This window comes from Anguilla rostrata, chromosome 1 (genome assembly GCF_018555375.3).
Source record: "Anguilla rostrata isolate EN2019 chromosome 1, ASM1855537v3, whole genome shotgun sequence".
Taxonomy (NCBI): domain Eukaryota; kingdom Metazoa; phylum Chordata; class Actinopteri; order Anguilliformes; family Anguillidae; genus Anguilla; species Anguilla rostrata.
Window position 1 is genome coordinate 63,499,737 of NC_057933.1, and position 23,361 is coordinate 63,523,097.

The 23,361-nt window shown below is 43.8% G+C and overlaps 1 protein-coding gene across 4 annotated transcripts in view; it reads left to right on the forward strand.

The window, feature by feature from the left end:
• Positions 1 to 23,361, forward strand: part of osbpl3b (oxysterol binding protein-like 3b) — a 54,401-nt gene that overhangs the window by 5,804 nt on the left and 25,236 nt on the right. For all 4 annotated transcript variants that reach the window (XM_064348789.1, XM_064348796.1, XM_064348804.1 and 1 more), the window contains exon 2: positions 22,472 to 22,684. In XM_064348789.1, the coding sequence (XP_064204859.1) occupies positions 22,616 to 22,684 (69 nt within the window). In that variant the 5' untranslated portion in view covers positions 22,472 to 22,615. The remainder of the gene's footprint in view (positions 1 to 22,471; positions 22,685 to 23,361) is intronic.

Sequence of the window (23,361 nt, forward strand, 5' to 3'; positions counted from 1 at the left end):
GTTAGGGAAATTAAATGGGGTCTCATGAATAGACCCGATCTGTTTGTTTATGGATTTCAATTGTGCTAGCTGCTAATGTTTCTGGACCCTTGTGGGTAATTTTGCTGTCGTTAAGTGTGAGGTCTGGAAAGCAGTGTGTCAGAACAGATCTCTAGAGCTGTTACTGACTGTGGAGAACTGGTGTGGTTTTGAGGCCAGTTTTACTTTTTGCGGGGAAATTGTGGGCTCTGAGAGAAAACCACTCACATTAAATATTAAGAGATTTACAGTGCCGGAGAATTCAACAGCTATCATGATCTCCTGTTCCAGGGAAACTACTGTTTTACTAGAATCTGTCTGGAGCTCACAAAGCAGGTTTCCATCTTTTTCAGTATAAAACTATTGCTCACGGGCCAAGTTACATAAAACATTCAACATTTTACAGCAAACCCATCCATCCTAAAATATTTTTTGCACGATTGAAAATGGCTACAAATATTCTTTCATGGTCAACATAAGTGCCACTGCTTTAGTATATCAAATTCGAAGGTTACATAATAATGCTATATTTTGTTTTCCTGGTGTTTTACTTCTTTACTTCCTTTTTATTTTTCATTTGACTGCATTGCAATTTCATATTGTGTGTGTGTGTCTGTGTGTGCACGTGTGTGTACGTGTGCAGGTGCTATAGAGAAAGTGTCCATTCATCCTTTTTCTGTTCCATTTTGCGGAGAAAATGAAGCTCGGATAACTGAGAGAAGGCGTGTTTCTGTGTCTTGTTATTTTTAACAGTGCTGAGGTCTCACGTTTGAAGTACACCATTAACTGCTGCACCTCAGCTATTGGATAATAATGACATGCTCTACAAAGATAAACACTTCCTATCCTTCAAAGGGCTTTGGGTGAGGAGGTCTGGTCATGGCTAACTAAAAAAAGCAGAGTGTTGGAAGCAGAGGGAACTTCAAAGCATGCCTGTATCCTGCCACTGTGACATGTGGTGCTCTGCTATCTCAGAATTGAAGGGTTTGAAAATGGTGTTCATTTCATATTAATCAGTTACTTACAGTATTTTCTAATTGCTCAGACAAGGATCCCCAACACTGAGGGAAATGTGTTCATAAAAATGCAATGTATACAGTCGTGTTTTTTTTTCTCGATGTCATATTGACACGAGAATTCCCTCTACCCAAATGAATGAATAAATCATTGAGAGATATGATCTCTGTTCTCGTTGTCCTCCCTGATTTTGTCAGTCAGTGATCAGGCTGCATCTCGTGTTTTGTCAGTCACAGGAAAGCCCTGGAGGCCTACCTGTCTTTGTTAGTCAGCAGCGTGGGCCTTCTCCGTGGCTGCAGGTGGGTGTTCAGAGCTGTCAGGTATTCTGCCGTGAATGCAGAACAGTCTAGCGGTGCTCACACATTACTCTGCTCCATCCATACGACTGGTGTTGTCTGGTGGTGTTCAGATGTGTAAGCGATGTTTGGTTGAAGAGGACATGAGTATGCTGAGGAGCAAATTGTTTCATTGCTGTTCCTTACGGATGGCAGCGGCCACAGTTGTACACGAAGAGCAGAATTAGCCATCAGGCTTTGAACACATCTACTAATCCAGCTTTCCTTTTCATTTATCCATGCCTGGACAGAAATCATCAGCTCCTTTCTGTGTTCACCGTTAAGCTATCGTTACTGTTGTTACTGTCACAAATATAGTTTTTTTATTTGCCTGTACGTGTAAATTCTATACACCAGATAATAATAAAACAGTGCTCTTCTGTGAGTACGGCCATTCACCTTGTGTTAAAAATATTTGACTGGGTATATAATGATAAAAATGATTATTACAAATTCGAATTGTATCAGATCTAATTTAATGTAAGAAATTAATGATGTGGAAAATGAGATGATGCTGATATACGTGTCGACATTGAATGGATCGGCTGAAGGGTCAGAGCCTTGTTAAACGACACTCAGATGTCCTGGGGCTGCTCGAATGCATATGAAGCGTTCATTATTTCAGAGACATCCACCGAGGGCACTGCCTTGAATGTGTTAACATGTGGAGCGGGAGAGGAAGAGGGGGCGGAGTCTGTGGGGAAATGACTTATTTAATATGCAAGCGCCGAGGGATTTCCACCGCTCTGCTTCCAGGGTACATAATAACAGGAAACCCTAAACAAAGATGACTCACCTGCAGCCACTAGTCCCTGAGGCGAGGTGTGACAGCCATTCAGAGCAGGCCGTTGGTCCCACCCCTCACAGTTACAGAAAGCCTTATTGTATTCATGGCTTCTGATGTATTTCTTAGGTATGACTACCTGGTTTCATATAGGTAGATTCTTTGCTGTCATTGAGGTATGTGACATCCAGATATGCAGATGCAACAGCCAGAATCCTGTATCTCTAACTGCTCATTTGTCTGAAGAATGGGACAGCCAGAATCACCAATAAACAAGAGCTGTTGCTTTATGCGTGCTCTTATTCTTGGGTGTGTGTCAGCCTAATGTTGCTTGGTCACATTGCAACCTGTTCTAAACATTGTGTGCTAAACAACCGTAGCCAGTTCCCCCATTGTACAGGGTAAAATCCTCTCAATGGTTTTAGAAAAGACCTTTTGTATCTGAACTATCTTCGCCTTTTCAATGCACACTGGTAATTATGCTGTTATGTATCTTCTTCTTTTGTTTTTGAATGGTTTTTGTGAGCATTGTCGATTGTAATCTACCTGAACAGTTTCAACTTCAGTATTTCCTGCTCAGAATGCATTTGTAACACAAATCCTTTGCAAATTCACTCCTCCAACAGAGTGAAAGAACTTGAATGCATCCAATTTGCTGCACTTTACCATTAACCACAGTAACCTCATCCTGTGCTCAATTGGATGACAATTTAAATGCTAACAGGATATTGGACAGCGCTTTGAGACTGAACATGGGTTCTTGGGAGGGTGAGGCTAAATCAATTTTAGAGCCAATAGAGGTTAAAATGGATAGCTATGTGTATAAGTGTGTATGTGTGTGTGTGTGTGTGTCCCATTTCAAACGACGATTGAAGACTCACCTCTTCAGGCTGCACCTCTCCCCATCCCTCCCTACCCCCCTGTAAATGACTGTAAGCTTAGGGTTGTAACTAGGCAGCTGTTTCGTAGGTGACTTAGGTGCATTAACTGTCTTAACTACTGCTTGTATTTTTTCCATAGACTGCGTTGTTGCCGTTCTCGTTGTGTTAGTGTTAATCAGTTTAACCTTCAGGGTCCAAGTTGAACTATGCGGTTGTTCCCTGCACTTGGACCGGTACTTCTCTCTAGGGGTTTCGTCATACTTGTTCCTGGTTATGGTTATACACTTTGTTGTACGTCGCTCTGGATAAGAGCGTCTGCCAAATGCCTGTAATGTAATGTAATGTAATGTGTGTTAGTGTGTGTTTTATCCACTTACAGTATGCCTTGCATGAATGTGCAGTGTGAATTATGTGTGATCTGGCTATAGACTCTGGGGAAGAGGATGGTAGCAGCTGTTAGGAATGTAGGAACTACCAGGAGGTTTGGTTTTCTCTATACCTGCTCTTTCCTGATGAAGTTTAGTTTTACAGTTCTTGAGTTAAAGTATCCCAATGATACAGGATTCCGCACTCTTCTTTGGCATGGTATGATAGTAAGAGAGCCATAGACCCTCACAGTCCAGCGCCTCGGAGAGACAGAACTGCCATGTGTCCTGCATCTGCTCTGCTGCTTGTGTAAATGTGTCCTGTTGCGTAGGTCTGCTGTAATGAGAGCGTGTTGAAACATGAGCCTGAGGAAGGGAAGACTGAGGCCCAGGCAGTAAAACTGCTGGAGGATGTGGGCGATTGACAGGATGTGATGTGTTCCTGATGAGGTTCTCTGCAATGCACAGGTCAGTCATGTGACTGGTTCCTTTCGAGAGGAAGAAGAAAGAGTGTGAGAGAAGGGCAAGACATATGCCGCGTTTCCACCGCAGGAACTATACCCCGGAACTAGGAACCTTTTGAGGAACTCAGTGCGTTTCCACCGCAGGAACTAGGGTCTAAATTTAGTTCTGGGGGCTTTGTTTTACCCCCCAAAACGTTCCTGCTCGGGGGGTAGTACTTTCCGAAAGTACAGGAACCTTTTGGGTGGAGCTTGCAGCGCTGAACATTTCTGATTGGTCGAGTACTCGTAGCATTTGTGTTGTATTTATTTTCCGCCATTACCCGCCATGTTTGAAAATATGCAGCGGCAAACCAATTTATTTTCATAATAACAAATCAAACTTGTATGTTATGCGGCGCAGTAGCCTACTTTTGGTTATAGCCTGTCAACGTCTTGGAATTATAACGTGTGCTCTTCTGTTCTTTTCTTGCTTTAGTATTCGTTTTATAAAATGCTAAGCATTCGTGCTGGGACAGCATATTACGTAGGCTACCAAAACATTCAAACGGATTAATTCGGTTGCTGAATATTTTCTTCCGGATTTTCTTTGTTAGCCCGTTGTAATTGACTCAAACGTTTGATACAGTTATGTGAGGTATGCGGTAGTTCTGCATAATTAACATTGGTGATACAGTACAAGCAAACTGGAAATCACCTTCCGCACTTTTTATCCGGGTAAATAACAGGTTAATTCTAGTAATCTTCCCTTTAGCTTTTTCAGACTGCCGTAATTTTACTCAATTTTACTGCCATTTTTCAATTCCACGAAAAGACCAGGAAGACTATGGACTCATTTATGGTGCATGGTTCGCATCTGGAGGGCACACTTCGCTGCTCGGCTAGCAGTAACTTCGAAGGAAAGCAAACGGTGGCTGTACCACTACTAATTTACATTTTCACGCAAGTCCGAGTTTTCGTTCTATTCTTGTCATTTTGCGATTAGCCTATATGGAATTGACGACGAGAAAGTAATAAAACAGCAAATTGTTTACAACGTGTGCATGTTTTCTGCTGTTAATGAATGTGTTTGAGAGGATATATGAAAATCAATAAATACAAAAGTAACCATATATAGTCATTGTTGGTAACCCGTTGTATATAAGTGGAATAAACCCCTCCGGGCTGTCCCGGTTATTAGAAAATAATGTAGGCTACTTCGGTGGTAATATGGGGTTACAGAAGAAATCATATGACAGATGGACCGACGACAACGTCAGTGGGCTAATTTGCCTAATCTTCGCGGTACTTTAGACCCCGGTGGAAACGCAGACAACCATTGGCTGAAGGAACCTTTTAGTTCCTGGTAACGTAGTTCCTGGGACTGAAAGTTCCGGGTAATTTTGGTGGAAACGCGGCTATACAGGGAGAGGGAGACAGAGAGGGCAAGAAATGGCAGAAAAGAGAGAGAGGGGGGAAATAGAGACGCCTTAATTGTGATCCGACAGTGAGAGCAGAGAGAGAAAACCCCACCCCTCAGGTACGCGTATCAGACAGGGATCTGAGTAGATCAGAGGGAGATGGAGAGTCAAAGCCAGCGTAAGCCCTGCAACAGAGGGGGAGTGTAAGGGTGCAAACTGTTTTGAGGCTTTCTCTCAGCCAGGACTGATTGTATTTCCTGCCGATCGCTCTCCTTGGAGTGAGGCCTGCTGGGGTTGGCAGACTGAGCCAGGCGCCCGCGGCAGCTCACGAGGGGCGTGGAGCCCATCTGCGTGCTCCTCTGATAACGTGCTCTGCATGGAGGTCTGCATGCACGGGGGCACGGAGCGGTCCTGCATGCACGGGGGCACGGAGCGGTCCTGCATGCACGGGGGCACGGAGCGGTGCTGCACATTCTGCACCGCACCTGCTATCGGCCCCAGTGCTCGAGAAATGCCTTACAAAGTTTATGAAATGAGTTCAGTTGTTTAAGCCGTGGGCTCGGCACGTGGGCTTAAGTCTGTTTAATACTTCTTATTGGCCCACAGAGAGTTCTGGTTTGGCTGTGCCTTTGTGATAAGCTGCTGTCCAATGTAACATAGTGGTTCTGGCCAGCATGCTTTTCCAATTACTTTTTTTTCCAAATAAATGATCAGTTACCAATTACCATCCAGTTTAGATCAGGGCTCAGCAGCTTTACACCGAACAGGTGTGGAATGGGTGTTTAAAGAGTGTTCCATGGATACTGGTGTGTTTTTGGCCTGGTGCAGAGACCCTCAGCTGTACTAGACTCCTGTCCATTTGGGTTGTTTCCTGTCACTCTGGTTTTCTGCCTGTCACTCTGCTGGTTTGCAGGACTGGCCTGTATTACAGAGGAAGAGTGGAGGTGAGGGAATGCCACAGGAGAGGGTGTGATTAATTACTGGGGCTAACGAAGCAGGCAGTTTGCCCCGCAGGATGGAGACAGCGGGGACAGGAGAGGAAGGTTATCCACCTGTGTGTTTATCTGTTTTGGTCTGCAGCATTGTTGCAGCAGTGCCTTCTGGGTAAAGAGGAGAGAACACTAAGGACTGTAGTGAGATCCCAGGCACTCTTGCTTTTTTAGTATTGAGAGATGCGCTGCTCCTGCCTCCTCTGCCTCGGCGTTTTAATCAGATCAGGATGCCATCACGGGAGCGCAGAGATCAAACGGTAATGGCTCCTGCTGAAGTGGTGCCCCTGACGTCTCGCACATTTTACTCCGGTCGGAACATCGTTTGCATTGATCTCCTCTGCGGTTAACTGCCATGCAGTGGCTCAGAGGAAGCCTAGAGCGAAAGCTGTGAGTAAGGAAGGATGAAGAGATGAAGAGATACAGTACTATCCGCACTAAGTTCTTTCTGTTGATATTTGTCTGTTGCCTCTTGATCTTCCTGGTCTTCTCCTATTAACATTACTGCCCATCAGCTGGGCCCTTCTGAATGAGGTACTGAACATTGCTCCTGGAGAGCTTCTTTGCAGTTTCTCTCGGTGAATAACCCTGCCACAATATGTCTACTTGGCCCTGCACGTATAAGCCTAATGCCTTCTTCTTTTCCATATTTCTTGCAGCTTTAGTGCCTATTTTAGTCACCCTACGGGACAATGGTATTAGGCTTCCTGTGGTTTAAAAAAAATGTAAGGTAGATGAGATTTCAGTCAATTTAACTACCCCTCTACCTCCCTCCCACCCCTCCATATAGACTTCTAATTATTTGTTTAATTGTATTTAAAGCCAAATGAGGCTATTTTGAGCAAAGTTGGGTAAAATATTATTTTTAAGTAAAACTCATATTTTTGTTGTAGGTAGAAATTCGTTCATTATTCAATAAATGCACATATATTCACTGAATTCTTTTTTACCTAAAGTTAAATAAGGTGGCCTCATACTTTTGGCCTGTACTGTATGACACAAAACGGTCCCCTTTGAAGTTTGATGGTGTAGGTTAATCAAGATATTACCTAAAACAGGTAAAATGACCGTTATCCCAGGAAGAAGCAGATCAAAAGTTTGTAGTAAAAACAGGAAGATTTATTACGCAGCCGGCTACGGGAACAACTCAGAGAGAAAGTTCAAAATAGTACTGGTGGGTGATTAGATTTATACAGTTTTCAGTGGGTACATTTTGCATAATGTCAGAACTGGAGCGCTGCCTCTGATTGGTGATAAGAGGCTGTGCTTCCTTCCAATTGGACCATTCAAATTCAAGCCCATCCTATCTATTCAAACAGGTTCCATTCACATTGAAATTGAAATACAACAGGGGGGCTCGCACCCTTCCCCCCGGGGCCCAGCGGAAACTTCCCAAACACAGAATACACAAAACTGTCTGTTTCCCAACAATGGTCAGTCGCATTATCCTGCCGTTATGCCATTTGAGTTGACAGGTTGACCTCTGACCATATTGATGTGAAAGGGTGAAACCCGGTTGGGAACAAAGTATTGTTCTGAGAGGTTTGTTCTCACTGTCCTCCTGTTTATTTATAATGAATGTGTAATGTATAATGAATAAATACATGCTCATTCACACTCAGAATGGAACTAGATAGCAGTGTGAAGCTAATCCAGCTTGCATGTGTTGTGTTAGAATAGTTGTTAGGGAAACAAGCCCTAAGCTGCAATATGTGAATATACAGGTCTCTCAGCAACTGAGTCTCAAGGTCATAGGCTAACAGAATAATTGACTGAGAATGATTATGTTAAGGAGATTATGACAGAAAACACTGTGCCAGATGTCCTGTGCAAGAGAGCCAAAACTATCATTTTAATGAGCTGATGTGTTGATTTTGCCAGGAACAGGCCTCACTGAATGAAAAGAGAATATGCTCAGTAGCATTTTTAACCAGTTTCAGGTAGATGTTTACATTTATACTGTTTTATTTTTATATAGGTCTACAGTTACTGTCTTTAGCTGGCCACACCAGGCCGTAATGCCTGTGCAAAAAGCCATCGCGTAAGGCGTTCACGTATGTCCACTACAGGCATTTTGTAGCTAGGTGACCCTGGCGACCAAAACCTTCCATCCCTGAGCAGTGATATCACCAATTATGCATTGTGCCATATTGTGAGTTGTATCATAGAACTACCTCAGAAGGGCACACCACTTTGGAGCTGCTGAATATACCTGTTATTGTTGGTGTGCTAGTTTTCTCATTTTGTCATTCTAAATCTTTCCTCCATAGAAATAGCAGTGCCACATCGTCTTCCCTATTGACTCAGATATTAATAACACGGATAAGCAAACATTATAATCTCTATGCTGTGGTGGGAAATGTACATCTGGTCTCTAATTAAAGTACTCGGTGCAGCTAAACAGATGGCGGATTTGCAGTTAGGCGACAACCACAATGGTGCTATGGACTCTTGTAGCCTTGAAACAGTGGTCTGATCATAAGCCGCGTTTCCACCAAAATTACCCGGAACTTTCAGTCCCAGGAACTACTTTACCAGGAACTAAAAGGTTCCTTCAGCCAATGGTTGTCTGCGTTTCCACCGGGGTCTAAAGTACCGCGAAGATTAGGCAAATTAGCCCACTGACGTCGTCGGTCCATCTGTCATATGATTTCTTCTGTAACCCCATACTACCACCGAAGTAGCCTACATTATTTTCTAATAACCGGGACAGCCCGGAGGGGTTTATTCCACTTATATACAACGGGTTACCAACAATGACTATATATGGTTACTTTTGTATTTATTGATTTTCATATATCCTCTCAAACACATTCATTAACAGCAGAAAACATGCACACGTTGTAAACAATTTGCTGTTTTATTACTTTTTCGTCGTCAATTCCATATAGGCTAATCGCAAAATGACAAGAATAGAACGAAAACTCGGACTTGCGTGAAAATGTAAATTAGTAGTGGTACAGCCACCGTTTGCTTTCCTTCGAAGTTACTGCTAGCCGAGCAGCGAAGTGTGCCCTCCAGATGCGAACCATGCACCATAAATGAGTCCATAGTCTTCCTGGTCTTTTCGTGGAATTGAAAAATGGCAGTAAAATTACGGCAGTCTGAAAAAGCTAAAGGGGAGATTACTAGAATTAACCTGTTATTTTACCCGGATAAAAAGTGCGGAAGGTGATTTCCAGTTTGCTTGTACTGTATCACCAATGTTAATTATGCAGAACTACCGCATACCTCACATAACTGTATCAAACGTTTTGAGTCAATTACAACGGGCTAACAAAGAAAATCCGGAAGAAAATATTCAGCAACCGAATTAATCCGTTTGAATGTTTTGGTAGCCTACGTAATATGCTGTCCCAGCACGAATGCTTAGCATTTTATAAAACGAATACTAAAGCAAGAAAAGAACAGAAGAGCACACGTTATAATTCCAAGACGTTGACAGGCTATAACCAAAAGTAGGCTACTGCGCCGCATAACATACAAGTTTGATTTGTTATTATGAAAATAAATTGGTTTGCCGCTGCATATTTTCAAACATGGCGGGTAATGGCGGAAAATAAATACAGCACAAATGCTACGAGTACTCGACCAATCAGAAATGTTCAGCGCTGCAAGCTCCACCCAAAAGGTTCCTGTACTTTCGGAAAGTACTACCCCCCGAGCAGGAACGTTTTGGGGGGTAAAACAAAGCCCCCAGAACTAAATTTAGACCCTAGTTCCTGCGGTGGAAACGCACTGAGTTCCTCAAAAGGTTCCTAGTTCCGGGGTATAGTTCCTGCGGTGGAAACGCGGCTATACATACTGTGAGATGGTTCTGAAGAGCCATGATTGAGTGCCATGTTTGATGCTCGAAAGCATGATTTCTCTTTCATCTTTGTGACATTTGGAAAGGTTCGTGAGTTATTTGTTTGCAGTGACAGGGCTTTAATGACCTCAGATGTTCAGGGAACATTGGGCCAGGTGGAGTGGAGGGATTTTGTCCTTAGGAGAGCTACGGTCTGCGCACAGTCTCTGTACTGTAACTTAGCATTTAGTGGCTAGTTGGATGTTTTGGACAAGATAAAGGTGGATTCGAGAGGGTTAGTGTTAAAAAAACAGGTCTCTGTTGTATGTACTTAGAGTAGTCAATGCATTACTCATGAAATACCGGAAAAAGCTGCAACCATGAAAGGCACCTCAAGTGGTGTTCTTTCTCTGGTATGTCTGTGCACTTGCTGTATGCATATTGAAGTGTGCCAAAACCTTGGTATTGCCATATGACTGTGAGATTATCTCATGCTGAAACAGCATTTAAGCACTTTGTAGCTTCTAAGGAGAGTATCAGACCCAGGACTTGAGATTTTGAGAATTACAAGCTCTTTATTAGCAAAGTAGATACGTTTCAAAATCTTGACTTAGCTGCCTTATGTTTTGGATTTTGTGACTCTCTTTATCGACTGTTTAGTATGGGTGAGAAACACTGTGGCTCTGTTCTCCACAGCTTGGTGCTAAGGAGGTTTCCTGACACAGCTGCTCCAGTGAAGCTGGCCTCTGCCAGTGCTAAGTGGAGCCCCTCTTATCAAAGGCACATTTTAACCGCGGCACAAGGAGCCATTAAGCCGGCCCCCTCCCATAAGCGCGAGTCTGGAACGTTCCATTTCAGTCGGCGAGCTCTGAATAATGCATTCGACGTGAAAGCCAAAACTTTTTCGGCGAAGCCGGCTAACCATGCATATTTCATCCGTGTACTTTCCACACGCGCTGGAGTTTCAGCCGCCAGGCTCCGCCGCGTCAGGTGATCCGCGGATGACAGGGGGCGCTGTTCTGCCCTCGTCGTTGCTGTGTAAGTGACAGTAGCTGGAGGGACACCGGAGGCATGCAGCACGCTCCTTTTAGCGTGTATGTCAGCTGAGCCTGTATCTGTGCTGAGTCAAAAGGCATTTCTACAGAACATCTGGCTCAGGTTAATAGTTTTGGCCAATCAAGTGTGAAGACCTTAGGCCAGTTAAGCAGAAGTAGATGCATTTATCCTATGGTTTTTTTTTTTTTCACAGCACTTGCTAACATATAAATGATGGTTCACATTTGAAAATAGTGCTGTTTGTCTCATATGTTACTCATATTTTCCATAAAAACAGAAGCTCACCAAAAATGTTCTCTAAGAATAGGGCACCGAATCTTCCCAGCATAATGAGCTGTTGTGTAAATTCCTTTTACACGGGTTCAGCTACCATGCCCTGACTCCCTTGGCATTTGCAATATGCACTGCGGCCATAAATTCTTTGAGGACTGTTTCTGTTCTGTAGTGCCTAGCTTACTGTATTCCCCAACTACTCGCCTCGACTTGTAGACTGATCTCTCCAAAAATCTCAGTGCTTCTCTTTGTGGCTGTCCTTCCATTTTTTTTGCTATTTGTTTCCTCCAATAGATGAAAGGCAGTTTTGGCCAGCTTTTTTCACACAGAAAAACTTGTGTACTCGTGAATGCAGATATCGTCTCCTGTGAATACCCACTGAGTGCCGACTGTATGTTGTAGGGAGAACTGAGGTGGAACGTTAAATTTCCCGCATGTAGAACTGCAGGGTAATGGTGCAGATATTCTCAATGTCCCTGGGGTTGGGGGAGGCCTCACTCTCTCCCTCCCCCGCACACGCTCAGTCTCCTTCCCTCTCGTGTTCAAATTAAAAATCAAACGAGCCTCATTGGCATGGCTACAAACAGAACCAGACTGACTAAACAATAGCAGCAATAATTTTGATAGGAAAAACAAAACACGCAGATATTAAACGCAGAATTATTTCTCTACCTATTTTTGGTTATGCAGCTCTCCCTTTTATCCTCTGAAATAGACTAATCTCAAACAATAGGATGCTCTTTTTGTTTATGAATGATAAAATGGCTTTCCTTTCTCTCTTCACTCCCAGATAAAGTAGCGCTGGTCAGGCCTGCACGTCCTCTGCCTTCTTTACTGAAGATGGACACATCTCTGACTCCTGCTTGACTCATTCTCCTTTAATAAATATAGCAGTCCACCCCTATGGATCTTTAATATTGTCAGAGAGATGTTTCATGTGGGGGTTTTTAGCTCTTAAATCCTGAGTTTATGCCCCCGGTTATTTTGGCAGGCAACACCGGGAGCCTCTCCAGCAGCTTCTCTGGCAGCTCATGATGCTCTCACGCACACTTGCTAATGCAGAAAAAAAAAAATGTCTAGCATCTTTCACTCTCGCGTTACTACCCAGCTGGACGCTTGGTGAGTCTGCTCTGTCTGAGTGTTTGTTCTTTTTTAATTTGTTTGCATTAGCATCTCTGCTAATTTAATGTTTGTTTCAGTCATGCTCTCTCTCTCTCTTTCTCTCTCTCTCTCTCTCTCTCTCTGTTCCTCGTAGACAGTGTGGCTTTGTTTAACAATCACGTGGGCTGGTTGAGATGGGGATTTGACAGGCTTTTCATGAGAGTGAAAAAAAAAAATTTTTTCTCATGTCTCTAGTGTCACTACATACTTATACTATTTCCTTTGTGCTGGAATTGGTGTGTGAATATGAGCACTGCTTGTGAAGGTTATTCTGAGATTCTTCTACATATCCAGATCAGCTCGAGGGAGGGATGAGCTCCTTCTCTCTCTCTCCTCACCCAGTTGGTCTTGCTGCCAGTCATCCCTGCCTATCTCTCTCTCTCTCTCTCTCTCTCTCTCTCTCTCTCTCTCTCTCTCTCTCTGCCTTTTGGGATGTCTGTCAGTGCGTTTGAGCTGATGGACAGGCAAGGTCATTAAAGGGGCTGCATCAGAGCACTGTGCACATAATCTGAATGCTTCTTGCTTCCATTATTCTAACTAGTGTGGATTTAAGATAGCAGTCATCTTGTTCTCATCCATATTGATGTGTATGCTCTTGTGTATTTTATTCTCTAATTTCTCTCTCTACTTTTGCTCTCGAGCTAGTCTTGATCTCTGTTCTGTTACCATAAAATGTCAGTGTGTTTGGAAGTGCAGTTCGTTTATTTGGCCGAAGCTCTCTCCTCAGTGGGTGAGTGTTGCAGTCAAGACTCAAACCCTTTCAGTTCTGTAAACACCACTTGGTTCTTCCCATAATGCCATGCTGAAGAATTTTGTTCCATATCCCCAGTTCAGCTGTGGGGGGGGTGGGGTGGGGATGGGAGGGCGGTGTGGTCTGAGTGTTTTGAGCTTGCCTTGTGGTGAGTCATGTCCTGGGTGGAGCTCAGTTTCCAGTAATTAGCTGCAGAGTGCTGGCCCCGTTGTCCGGACTGTATGGTCAGAATGGGCCTGTTTGTGCCTGGCAAAGGAAGAGGAACTTCCACAGGCACAGCTGAGTCTTTCAAAGAGCACAGGTCCCAGATGTACCATGTGAGGCTTTGTCTGGAATCAGGTTCAAAGGAAAAACATGTCATTTCTGTATCGTCACAGATCGTATGAATTTCATTTTACTCCTGCAAATGCCTGGAGTTATCGTAAATATTGTCACATGGTTCATAAATAAATAGACAAATAAATAATGGAATAGTTAGCAATGACTCATATCTGTCATCCATTAATTAAATAACAAATAAATAAATATGACTGTGTATACTTTACAGCACTGTTTATTATTGAGCTTGGTAGTTTGTTAACCTCTCTTTATTATTTGGAGACTAATAATAAATGTCTGCTCGTGTGCAGCACTCAGTTACATTGCATGGGGTATTCAGCAGCTCTAACATTCATATGGTTCTGCAGGGTCATTCAGGAAGAGTGACTTAGTACTTTGTGAACATTGTACTGTTACAACACTAGTGAATGCTATGAAGTTCTCTCATGAATAAGGTGTTTGTTCTATACGAACTGTAGTATTTCCTGGTTCTCTTTTCCTGTTTGTGCTGTAATGTGTGTTATATCATGAAATCTTTGCACGTATATGGCCTGTAATGGAGGTTTAGTAACAATGGAGTTGGAAATGGAGAATGTGTAGGATGTAGATTAGGGGTGGGGCTGTTTACTCAAAGAAATTAGTACTTGTTTGCAGATTCTTAATCACTTAGAAAAAAAAAGTGAAAAAATGGAAATGTTTTTGTCCAGTGAAAACTACAAGGCGCACCCAATACATACACACGCACACACACACACACACACACACACTCCTGCCATGTGTGTGTGTGTCTGTGTGTGGCAAGTTTTTATGTATATTTGGCCATTCATATAAATGATCTACCGCTCGTGTCCAGATTCCAATTCCTTGTTTTAGGAACAATCATGGTCATAGATCCTATTGTCATACATATATTAGGACATGGAACACTATCATTTTCACTCAGCACCATCCCCCTTCTCACAACCTTCAAACAATCATGCAGGCACTATCTGGTTTCAGGCCAGTGATGTTTTCATTGCTTACCTGAACTTATTCTTCCTCTTTTTATATCTATAGATTTTCTTTGTTTTCTCTCTTTTGCTTGTTATTTTTCTTTGTCTTACAAAGCTGTTTTCTTTCGCTCACTTTTTTCCCCTGGAGGACTGGAAGCTCACTGAGTTGGGCTCAGGATTATTTGTAATTAATGTGCATTGTGCAGACATATTATATTATTGTGCTGTACATGTTATGCTTTAATCATTTTTTCCTGTATTAATAAATAATACATTGAAATTGAGAATTGAAGTATTTGGACAGGAGCACAATTTGTGTTGTTTTGGCTCTGTATGCCAGCACAGTGTATTTGAAATGAAGCAATGAGTATGGTTAAAGTGCAGACTGTCAGCTTTAATTTAAGGGTGTTTACATGCATATCCAGTGATCTACTGTGTGTAGGAATTACAGCCCTTTTAATACATAGTCCCCCCATTTTAGGGCACCAAAAGTAGTTGGGCAAATTAACATCTTAAATAATGTAATCATATTTTGTTTTTGAAAATCAAGTCTATGACTCATAGGCATCACCAGGCGCTGGGTATTTTCCCTGGTGATGCTCTGCCAGGCCTGTACTGCTGCCTTCTTCAGTTCCTGTTTGTTTTGGGGTTTTTTGCCTTCAGTCTTGTCTTCAGCAAGTGAAACACATGTTTGTTGGGATTTAGGTCAGGAGATTGACTTGGCCAATCAAGAACATTCTACTTTTTGGTCCTGAAAATCTTGGTTGCTTTGGCAGTATGTTTGGGGTCATTAATACCTGATGAGAAAAACCCAAGATAAAGCATTCAATCAGCCTTTATACATGGTTTTGTTATTTTCTTGGTTATTTTTCTTGGTAAGTTTGAAAATGAAAGATCTTTTCATGTAATGCTTTAATGAGCATTCATTTAAAAGCACTTGAGTCTAATGTTTGTTCCACCCTTAATGTAGATTATGTTCCACTTCCAGGTATTTGCTCAGCCAAACACAAGCCATGACATTGGTTATGACGTCATAGTAACTAATGTCATGGACACGCTGAGAGGCAAGAACACCCTGATCGTTAGACAAGTGGCGTTTCACATGTTGCTCTGTTTATCTTCTCTGGAAGCTGCTATTCTGACATCTCGTTAACGCTGAGACCCGCATTCCCCACCGATAATGTATCTTTGACTGAGCAATATCCACAGTCTTTCATGCTTGTGTGAAGCATGTGTAATTAGACCTTTCAAGCCTCAGTATGCTAAAACCCGCTTCCTAATTTCTCCTCACGTTCTTTTGATTCTGGGACCGTTTCCTTTCAGGCGGTCTCCCATGAGCCCTCGAACCGTTCTTTTTGTGCACATTAGCCGTCAGTCTTTGCCTGAAACAGCATGGCGCGGCGTAGCGCTCACACTGCGTGGCCTTTCAGGAAGGCGCTCTCGGCCCTGAGTAACGATCATCAGTCCCCCAGCGAGCACACCGACACCGCGTCCCGTCAGGACTCTGCGTCTGTTTTTAGGAAGTTACAGAAATGGCTATTAAATCGGTCCTCCCCACGACAGTGTTCCTCGTTTGCAGTCCCGGTGGCCAGGGGAGGTTCTGCTTTCCTCAGTTTGAGTCACCGGTCGCGTCTTTTGGTTGATCTGCTGTTCGGACTCTGTCCTTGCTCTCGGTGTATCAGAGGATGTTGTGAGACCCAGCCTGCGTATCTCTGCCTTTGGCCTGTGGGCTGAAATGGTGAGCATCTGAAAGGCAACGTGTGCTGTTCCATGAGCAGGCCTTTCTGCACTCATCCTGGCATCCTGTGAAATAAAGACCACCCTTATGTCCTCCTGTGGGCCTCCAGAACGCACAGGCCTCTGAAGGCCCAGACTTGTGTGATTTTACGGTCTTGTGCCCTGTAAGGGGAGTGTGTGTATAGGGGGATAAGGCCAGTCAGACCTCCGTATCATTAGGCCACTGGGTTTGCGTGTGCCTGTGTGTGTGTGTATGCTTATTCCTCTGTTCACAAAGCAGTCTGTGTGTAGGGACTCACAGGGGGCTGCATTCATGTGTGTGTGTGCGTGCATTCATACATACTCGGGTGCCCGTTTGCGTGTGTGAGCACTCGTGTGTCCGTGTGCACGTGTGCGTGTGGGTTTGTGAAGGATGTGCATATTTTTATTCTCATTTATATAATTCATGGATGGTGACAGCATGGTCCTGATGATGAGTGAAGTGTGCCCAGCGTGTCCATTAATCTTTCATCCTGACCAGCTGTCTTCAGAGAGAATGTGCTTCTGACCCCCCCTGCCCATCCAGCCCCTCCAGGGTGCTCTCAAACACAGCTCCCTGGGTCCCTTTGCCTCCTGCTGCACATGACTCTCCCAGTGTGAGCCGCTCTCCGACAGGGCAGCCCTGCTCTCCAAAGCCGAACAGCATTTCCAGGCTCAGCGTGAAGTGTAAAGCTCCGGTATTATTTCCCTAAAATGTTTTGGAGCTTTATGAGATTTATTGAGCTTTTAAAAGCTTTCATGACTCTCCATTTTATTGCACAAACACCTCAAGAGTTTTCTGAGAAGATTGACCGTTTGAAATGAAATTCCGGCTATGTCTGAGGGACAGGGCCAGGTGTGGCGGGTTCTGGCTGCTTTGTGTGTGGCTCCTGTAGGCAGGTGAAGAAAGGCGCTGGGCGGCCCGGCGGGTCGGGTGACGTTTGTCCACATGGCGGTTAGACAGGAAGCGCGAGGTGTTGTTTTGAGAGATGAAACGCCCTGATAGGTGGCCGTGTGTACAGACCGGCTGGCCGATCGGTGGAAACTGGATGAATAAATGATGGCGGAGGAGCAGGAAGGCAGCTGCTGCCTCCCAGCCTTTGAAGGGGGGATTTACCGTTGGGAAACGGAGCAGCGCGGAGTCGGCTGGAGGTCAGCTTTACCACGCTGCTGAGCCATATGTTTTTAAAAAACGACAAGCTTCCTTCTGTCGTAACTAGCAGGCCTACCCGAAACAATCACTTACAGCCAATTTAAATCATTGTGTAGTTTGGTTACATCCACCAGTTCACCTTTAATTTTAATAATAATGCATTTTATCTGTCTGAAATCCAGGAACAGGTCAATTTGTTTTTCTGTGGGTCTTGTCGTGTATGGTGATAATCTACTCTTGTAAGGGCAAGATCTCACTCTAGAGCCCTGGTGAAAATTGCACTCCCAGGGGCTGTTTGTTGGTTTCCATCCCATTCAGCTCACCAGGATTAATTCGAAATCGGAAGTCTTTCAAGTATAGACGTGTGCCAAGACGTGCTAAATGTTTCATACTTAAGTTTGTCTATCATTGTGATAAATAAAATAGACACACTCTGTCATCTTCAGCTGCTCTGAGATTCACACCACACTGTCCATGGTAACGGTTGCTGTGTTGCTGTTTTGGGAAAACAGCTTTTGCTGTATTTTTCCACATTTTCTGAATATTTCTGTGTAACTCCCTGGTCTGTTTTTAATTATTATGCAACAACTACTGGTCCGCACAAACCACAAATGAGGTGGTGCAACAATCTTAAGATAGAGATAGCAAATTGTATTTTTTGCTGAATGAACTAGCTTACACTAGTTAATGTTTTGTGATAGATTGATAGCTATACAGTGTTTGATTTAGCTAATCTAGCTGCCAAATGTTTAAGCACGCATGTATAAATATGTACAAAAACAGTGCATTTTCACACTGTTTCATACACTTCTCATTTTTATCACTTGTTCTTATAGCTAACATGAACTGTATTGTTGCTTAGTTAGCCACATGAGAAGCACTGATGCATGTTTGCTAACTGCTGAGGTGTGATTTGTCGAGGGATGGAATTCCCAGTAGCACTGTTACACGCTTAACCTACCTGGAGGTAAGGTAATTGGAAGGAAGACTTCAGTTCACGCATTAAGATGAATCCAGGCATGTGTAAACGTGTCTTCACAGCCAGCACATCAAAAGCCCTGGGCATGAACTAATAAGTCTAATGTAGGTTGGTCCTAAAATGTGGTATTCAGAAATACATCTGCCAGGCAGAAAATTTAAGAGTAGTATTGTATTACCACAGGCAGCAAGAAATCTATGACTGAAATAACATGATGTCTCTTAAGACTGGATTATCAATACCATTTACTTGTCCCAGACATTATTATTAGTTAATATGAAAAGAATGGTGCACATAATTGGTTCTATGGTTCTTCCAGATAAAAAAATAGAATAACATTTTGAGGAGATTCTGTTTTTACTGTTTACTGATTCAGAGCTACTTCTGAGAGATGTTTTCCTGAAAGCAAGGATCTGAAGTACAGATAAAGATAAAGTTGAATGTAGGGCAGATGACCAGAACATCAGAGTAAGACTGAATGGTAGGTCACTGATGGGGTCATTAATAGCCCCTGGAAACCACATGTTTCCTGAGCATGTGTCCCCTTTAGTGTAGGGCTATCTGTCATTGACACTGTGTATTGTTATTTCTCTATATTTGGCACAAATACGATGGTAGAATGTTCATGTTTAGGTTTTTTTGCACATAGACCATACTGTAGCCCGTTTGCACCACACTAGTGGGTCCACAACAGCACCCGGCTTGGGAGATGACCTTTCACACTGGCCGATGGGCGGGGCTATCACACCGGCCACGGCCAGCTCTCTGTGCTCTACGCCTCTCATCAGGAAGTCTGTGGAAATGGCTGGGGGTGGTGGGGGGCATCCACCTTGTGTAGTGTAACCTTGAAAACATCCCAGAGCCCTGGCTGATTTGGGAAAAGTGGTGGTTGGGGGGGTAAGCTTGTGTAGTGTAACCTTGAAAACATCCCAGAGCCCTGGCTGATTTGGGAAAAGCTGGTGGTCTGGGGGGTAAGCTTGTGTAGTGTGACCTTGGAAACATCCCTGAGCACTTGCTGATTTGGATAAAGTGGTGGTTGGGGGGGGGGCGGGGCGTGGGGGTAAGCTTGTGTTGTGTAACCTTGGAAACATCCCTGAGCACTGGCTGATTTGGGAAAAGTGGTGGATTGACAAACCCTCCTGACGGGCACTGCTTTAAAATACACCCAAATGCAGCACCACAAAGAAAGGACAAGACAGGAAGTAAATTTCCCTCTCAGCAGGTAATGAGCATGTCTGGGTGGGGCCATGCACTGAGTCACGGTCATTACCCTTCTCTACCATGGAGATCTGGGCGGATTTTCATAGCAGTCTGAGCCTTCTATGCTAAAGGCGTAGCATGTTCTTGATCCAGTGGAGTTGTGATCACACTAGCTAACATTACAAACAGCTTTGAGTGATGGTACAGTGATGTTAGCTCCTGAATTAAAGCATATTAGAAAATATTTGAGAGACTGCTGACATTACTTAAATTCAGATCAAAATTGCATTGAATATACTCAGTTTTCTTGCAGGAAAACCGTATTTAAAATCCTTTAATTTTACCCATGGCCATGACTGCTGTGAGCTGGTGAAGGCAGAACAATAAGAACGTCACTGCAAGTGGGTGAAAATAAACAATTTGGAGCTGTAGGCTGACATTCTTTTCTTTTTGGATTATTATTTTCTGCCAAGCAGCTACACACTTTTATGAACATGCGAATGCGTATGCTTGACAAATTAAAATCAAGAGGAAGAGAGAGTGGAGCACATATACAGTGTGATATATAAGGCTATGCTGTTCTGTGCACCAAACATTGTCTAGATTAATTACCTCACACTTCAGACAGTATTGGCGGCATGATTTGCTAAAATTGCTGTTAGTATGGTTTATGTTGCCATGGGGAGGGCGGGGGAAATCCAGTCACCCTCTAATGGCGGCCAAAGATCTGCCTTTCCCTTTTGGTATATTGGAGAATAAATCCCCGTGTTTCTGACGGCCACTTTGAGTAATGGGCTCTCCTGCCTGTCTGCTGAGCTCTGAGTCCGTGTGGCCTGACTTTTCCCTCCGTCATTTGTTTACGCCGCAGTTCAGTGGCCTCTGTCCCTCAGACAAGCAGACGCTCTGGCTCCTGCTCCTCTGCCTGCCCCATTACTAACTGTGCCGTGACAGCGAGCCTAAAGCTTTGTCTCTCCGCTCCGAGATGCGTGGCTCATTAGAGGTGATGGAATATGGCGCAGGCTAATAAAACTCCAGGACCGGTCCATCGAGCCTGCCCTGCCACATAGCTGCAAGGCTTTGGGACAAACACAAATGAAAAACAATAATGAACTGTGCCCTATGCACCTGGACTATTACTCTCAGGCAGTAAGGGGCCTCTCCAGAGCATTACTTACACGCTGTATGGGATTTGCTGTTCCTAGTGCATTTGGCATGGTAGCCTGAAGATCGATTTATTATACACATTTGCTCATTAGTTATAAACCACTGAGTGACTCATTGAATACCAATTAAGAGAATTCACATGCTGCATTGTGGAATGGAGGGAAATGGGTGTGCTATCAGCCACTGTTTCAACTTTTTTATATAACGGTTTCTTTGTAAAGAAACTGTTACTAGTTCTTCTTCTATAATTAGTGCACACAGAGTGATTGTCAAGCTGACTTTAATAATTGTTCGATACGTGACTGTGTTATGTTTAGTTTTCTGTCTGTATTTGTGCTGTTGGTGCTTACTCTGAGAAAGCGCTACGGTATAGTTGTGGAGCTCTAAACTTGCAGTGTGTCTCACATCAAATCAACAGCACACACTGAAGTCAGAAGTGAAATGTGAATCACGTGATGTCCCCACCCAACCACACTGCACGCTCACTTTTGTATTTTTTCATGCAGTGAAACCTCCCATGGTTCCATGGGGCGGGGTTAGCTGCAGCCCTGATGCAAAGCACTGGCTGTGTTAATCAGGGCCGGGCAGAGACCTTTTGACTGACAGGTGCTCAAAGTGAGAACGCGGCACACCAGCCTAGAAAACCTGTTTTACGACACCCTGTTATCGTACCGAATATATTTCACCAAAATGGATGAATGAACAATAATGGCAGCAACAATAATAGGATAGGAGGCATATGGGGCTCCTGGGGCAAAAGAGGCAGATGCTCTGCTATGATTAACTGCATTATTTATATCTTTTTACTTTAATACGCATTGACCTACATCATATGTGGCACGTGTTTCTCACAGTTAAGATGCAGTTATTTCTCTAATGGTTTAGTTTACAGCCACAGGGCATTATAGAAGCTACAGTCTACTGTGGCTAATGCCGTGATTCAACCGGTCCCATATTGGAACGCCTTAACTGCATCATGGACCTACCAAGCTTCTCGAAAGAAATGCAGCTACTACAAGTACATCCTCACCTCAAATTAGTACTATAAATAGACAAGCACAGTCAGATAACAGTTGTCTTTCACGCCACCTACATCCTTGTTGTCAGGGCAACACTGTTTGGAAATAGAAAGGAATAGAAGGCTGGAAGTGACAGTCACGCTATGATTGACACATTGATTATTTTTCAGACGCTGACCTATTTTCTCCCATTAAGATAAATAATATATTTTCACATGCTCAACTATAGAATGCCTTCCAGGCATATTTGTATACCTTTCAGCTCCTGGTCTTTTTAACCAGGAGTTTTCTTTGTCGCACGTGATGCATTTAGCTTATCTATGTCAGGGAAACTATTCAAGTTAATGATGTGCATTGACAACAATGGAATGAATGGCAGCCAACAGGTTGGCTTGCGTAAGTGCTACTTAGCACTCCACACTATATGGAAACTGCCCTGACCATGCTGTTTCCATATAATTGGTCATTATTCCACATGGCTGCCTGATGACAGGAAAGAAACGTGCATGCTTTGTCACAGAGATGACCTGTTTTCCAAATTCAGCTCTATTGCCTCTCTGAGTGTGGCACATTCTCTGACTGGAGTTTCATTCTCTCTGCACAATGCCTGCAGGTAGCGAGCACGCTCACAATGCCTGGCCAGTGAGGAGATGCGCTGCGTGAGACCCCGCCCTGTGGAAGCAAAGCCCCGCCCCGCCGCAGTGAGGGCCCGCCCATAAGCTGAGCTCAGAGGAGAGGAGAGGAGAGCAGCGTCGCCATGTCACAGAAGATACCGTCACCCACCCGCAGCACCAGCAGCTGCTCCTCCAAACATGACAGCCGGCAGGTAACAGAAACCCCACATACCCCACGCTGCTGTCTGAAACGGGTCCTGTCTGTTAGCATTACAGGGAGGGAGAAAGCGCAGCTCTGCTAAGATTTTCACACTGACGACACACATACACACACATACACACACACACACACACACACACATACACACACACACACACACAAACATTGGCCTCGCAACAGGTAGTAACAGAATTACAATTGCAGGTTAGCATTACAAAAAAGACTATTCTATAGCCTCAGCACACCTCCATTGTGATATCTTTTTACCTGTATGAAAGGCCCTTTTGTTGTCTTACTCCACCCTGTCAGGATTCTGTCGCCAGCAGTTTGGCTCATTCTAGGCTTATTTTAATGAGCAGGTGAGGTTGCACTTTTCTACATCTCAGAAACCCGGCACTTGGATTAGACAGCCAGCTATCATTGTCTTTACCCAGCTTAAAACCCCCAGATTACTTTACCGTGTGTGGTTATGAAGCAGATCCAGGCTTGTGAAAGAGCAGTCTGGAGCCTGAAACATGACCATCTCCTCGGAGGCAGGAGGCCTGATAGACAGTGTGTGCGAATACGAGGTCCCTTCTTCAGCTCCTCTGCCCCCTGAAATAGAGCGTTTGTAGCGCGCAGAAGCTCTTTCACTGCGCTAATCTCTAGGCATATGCTGAATGAAGCTGA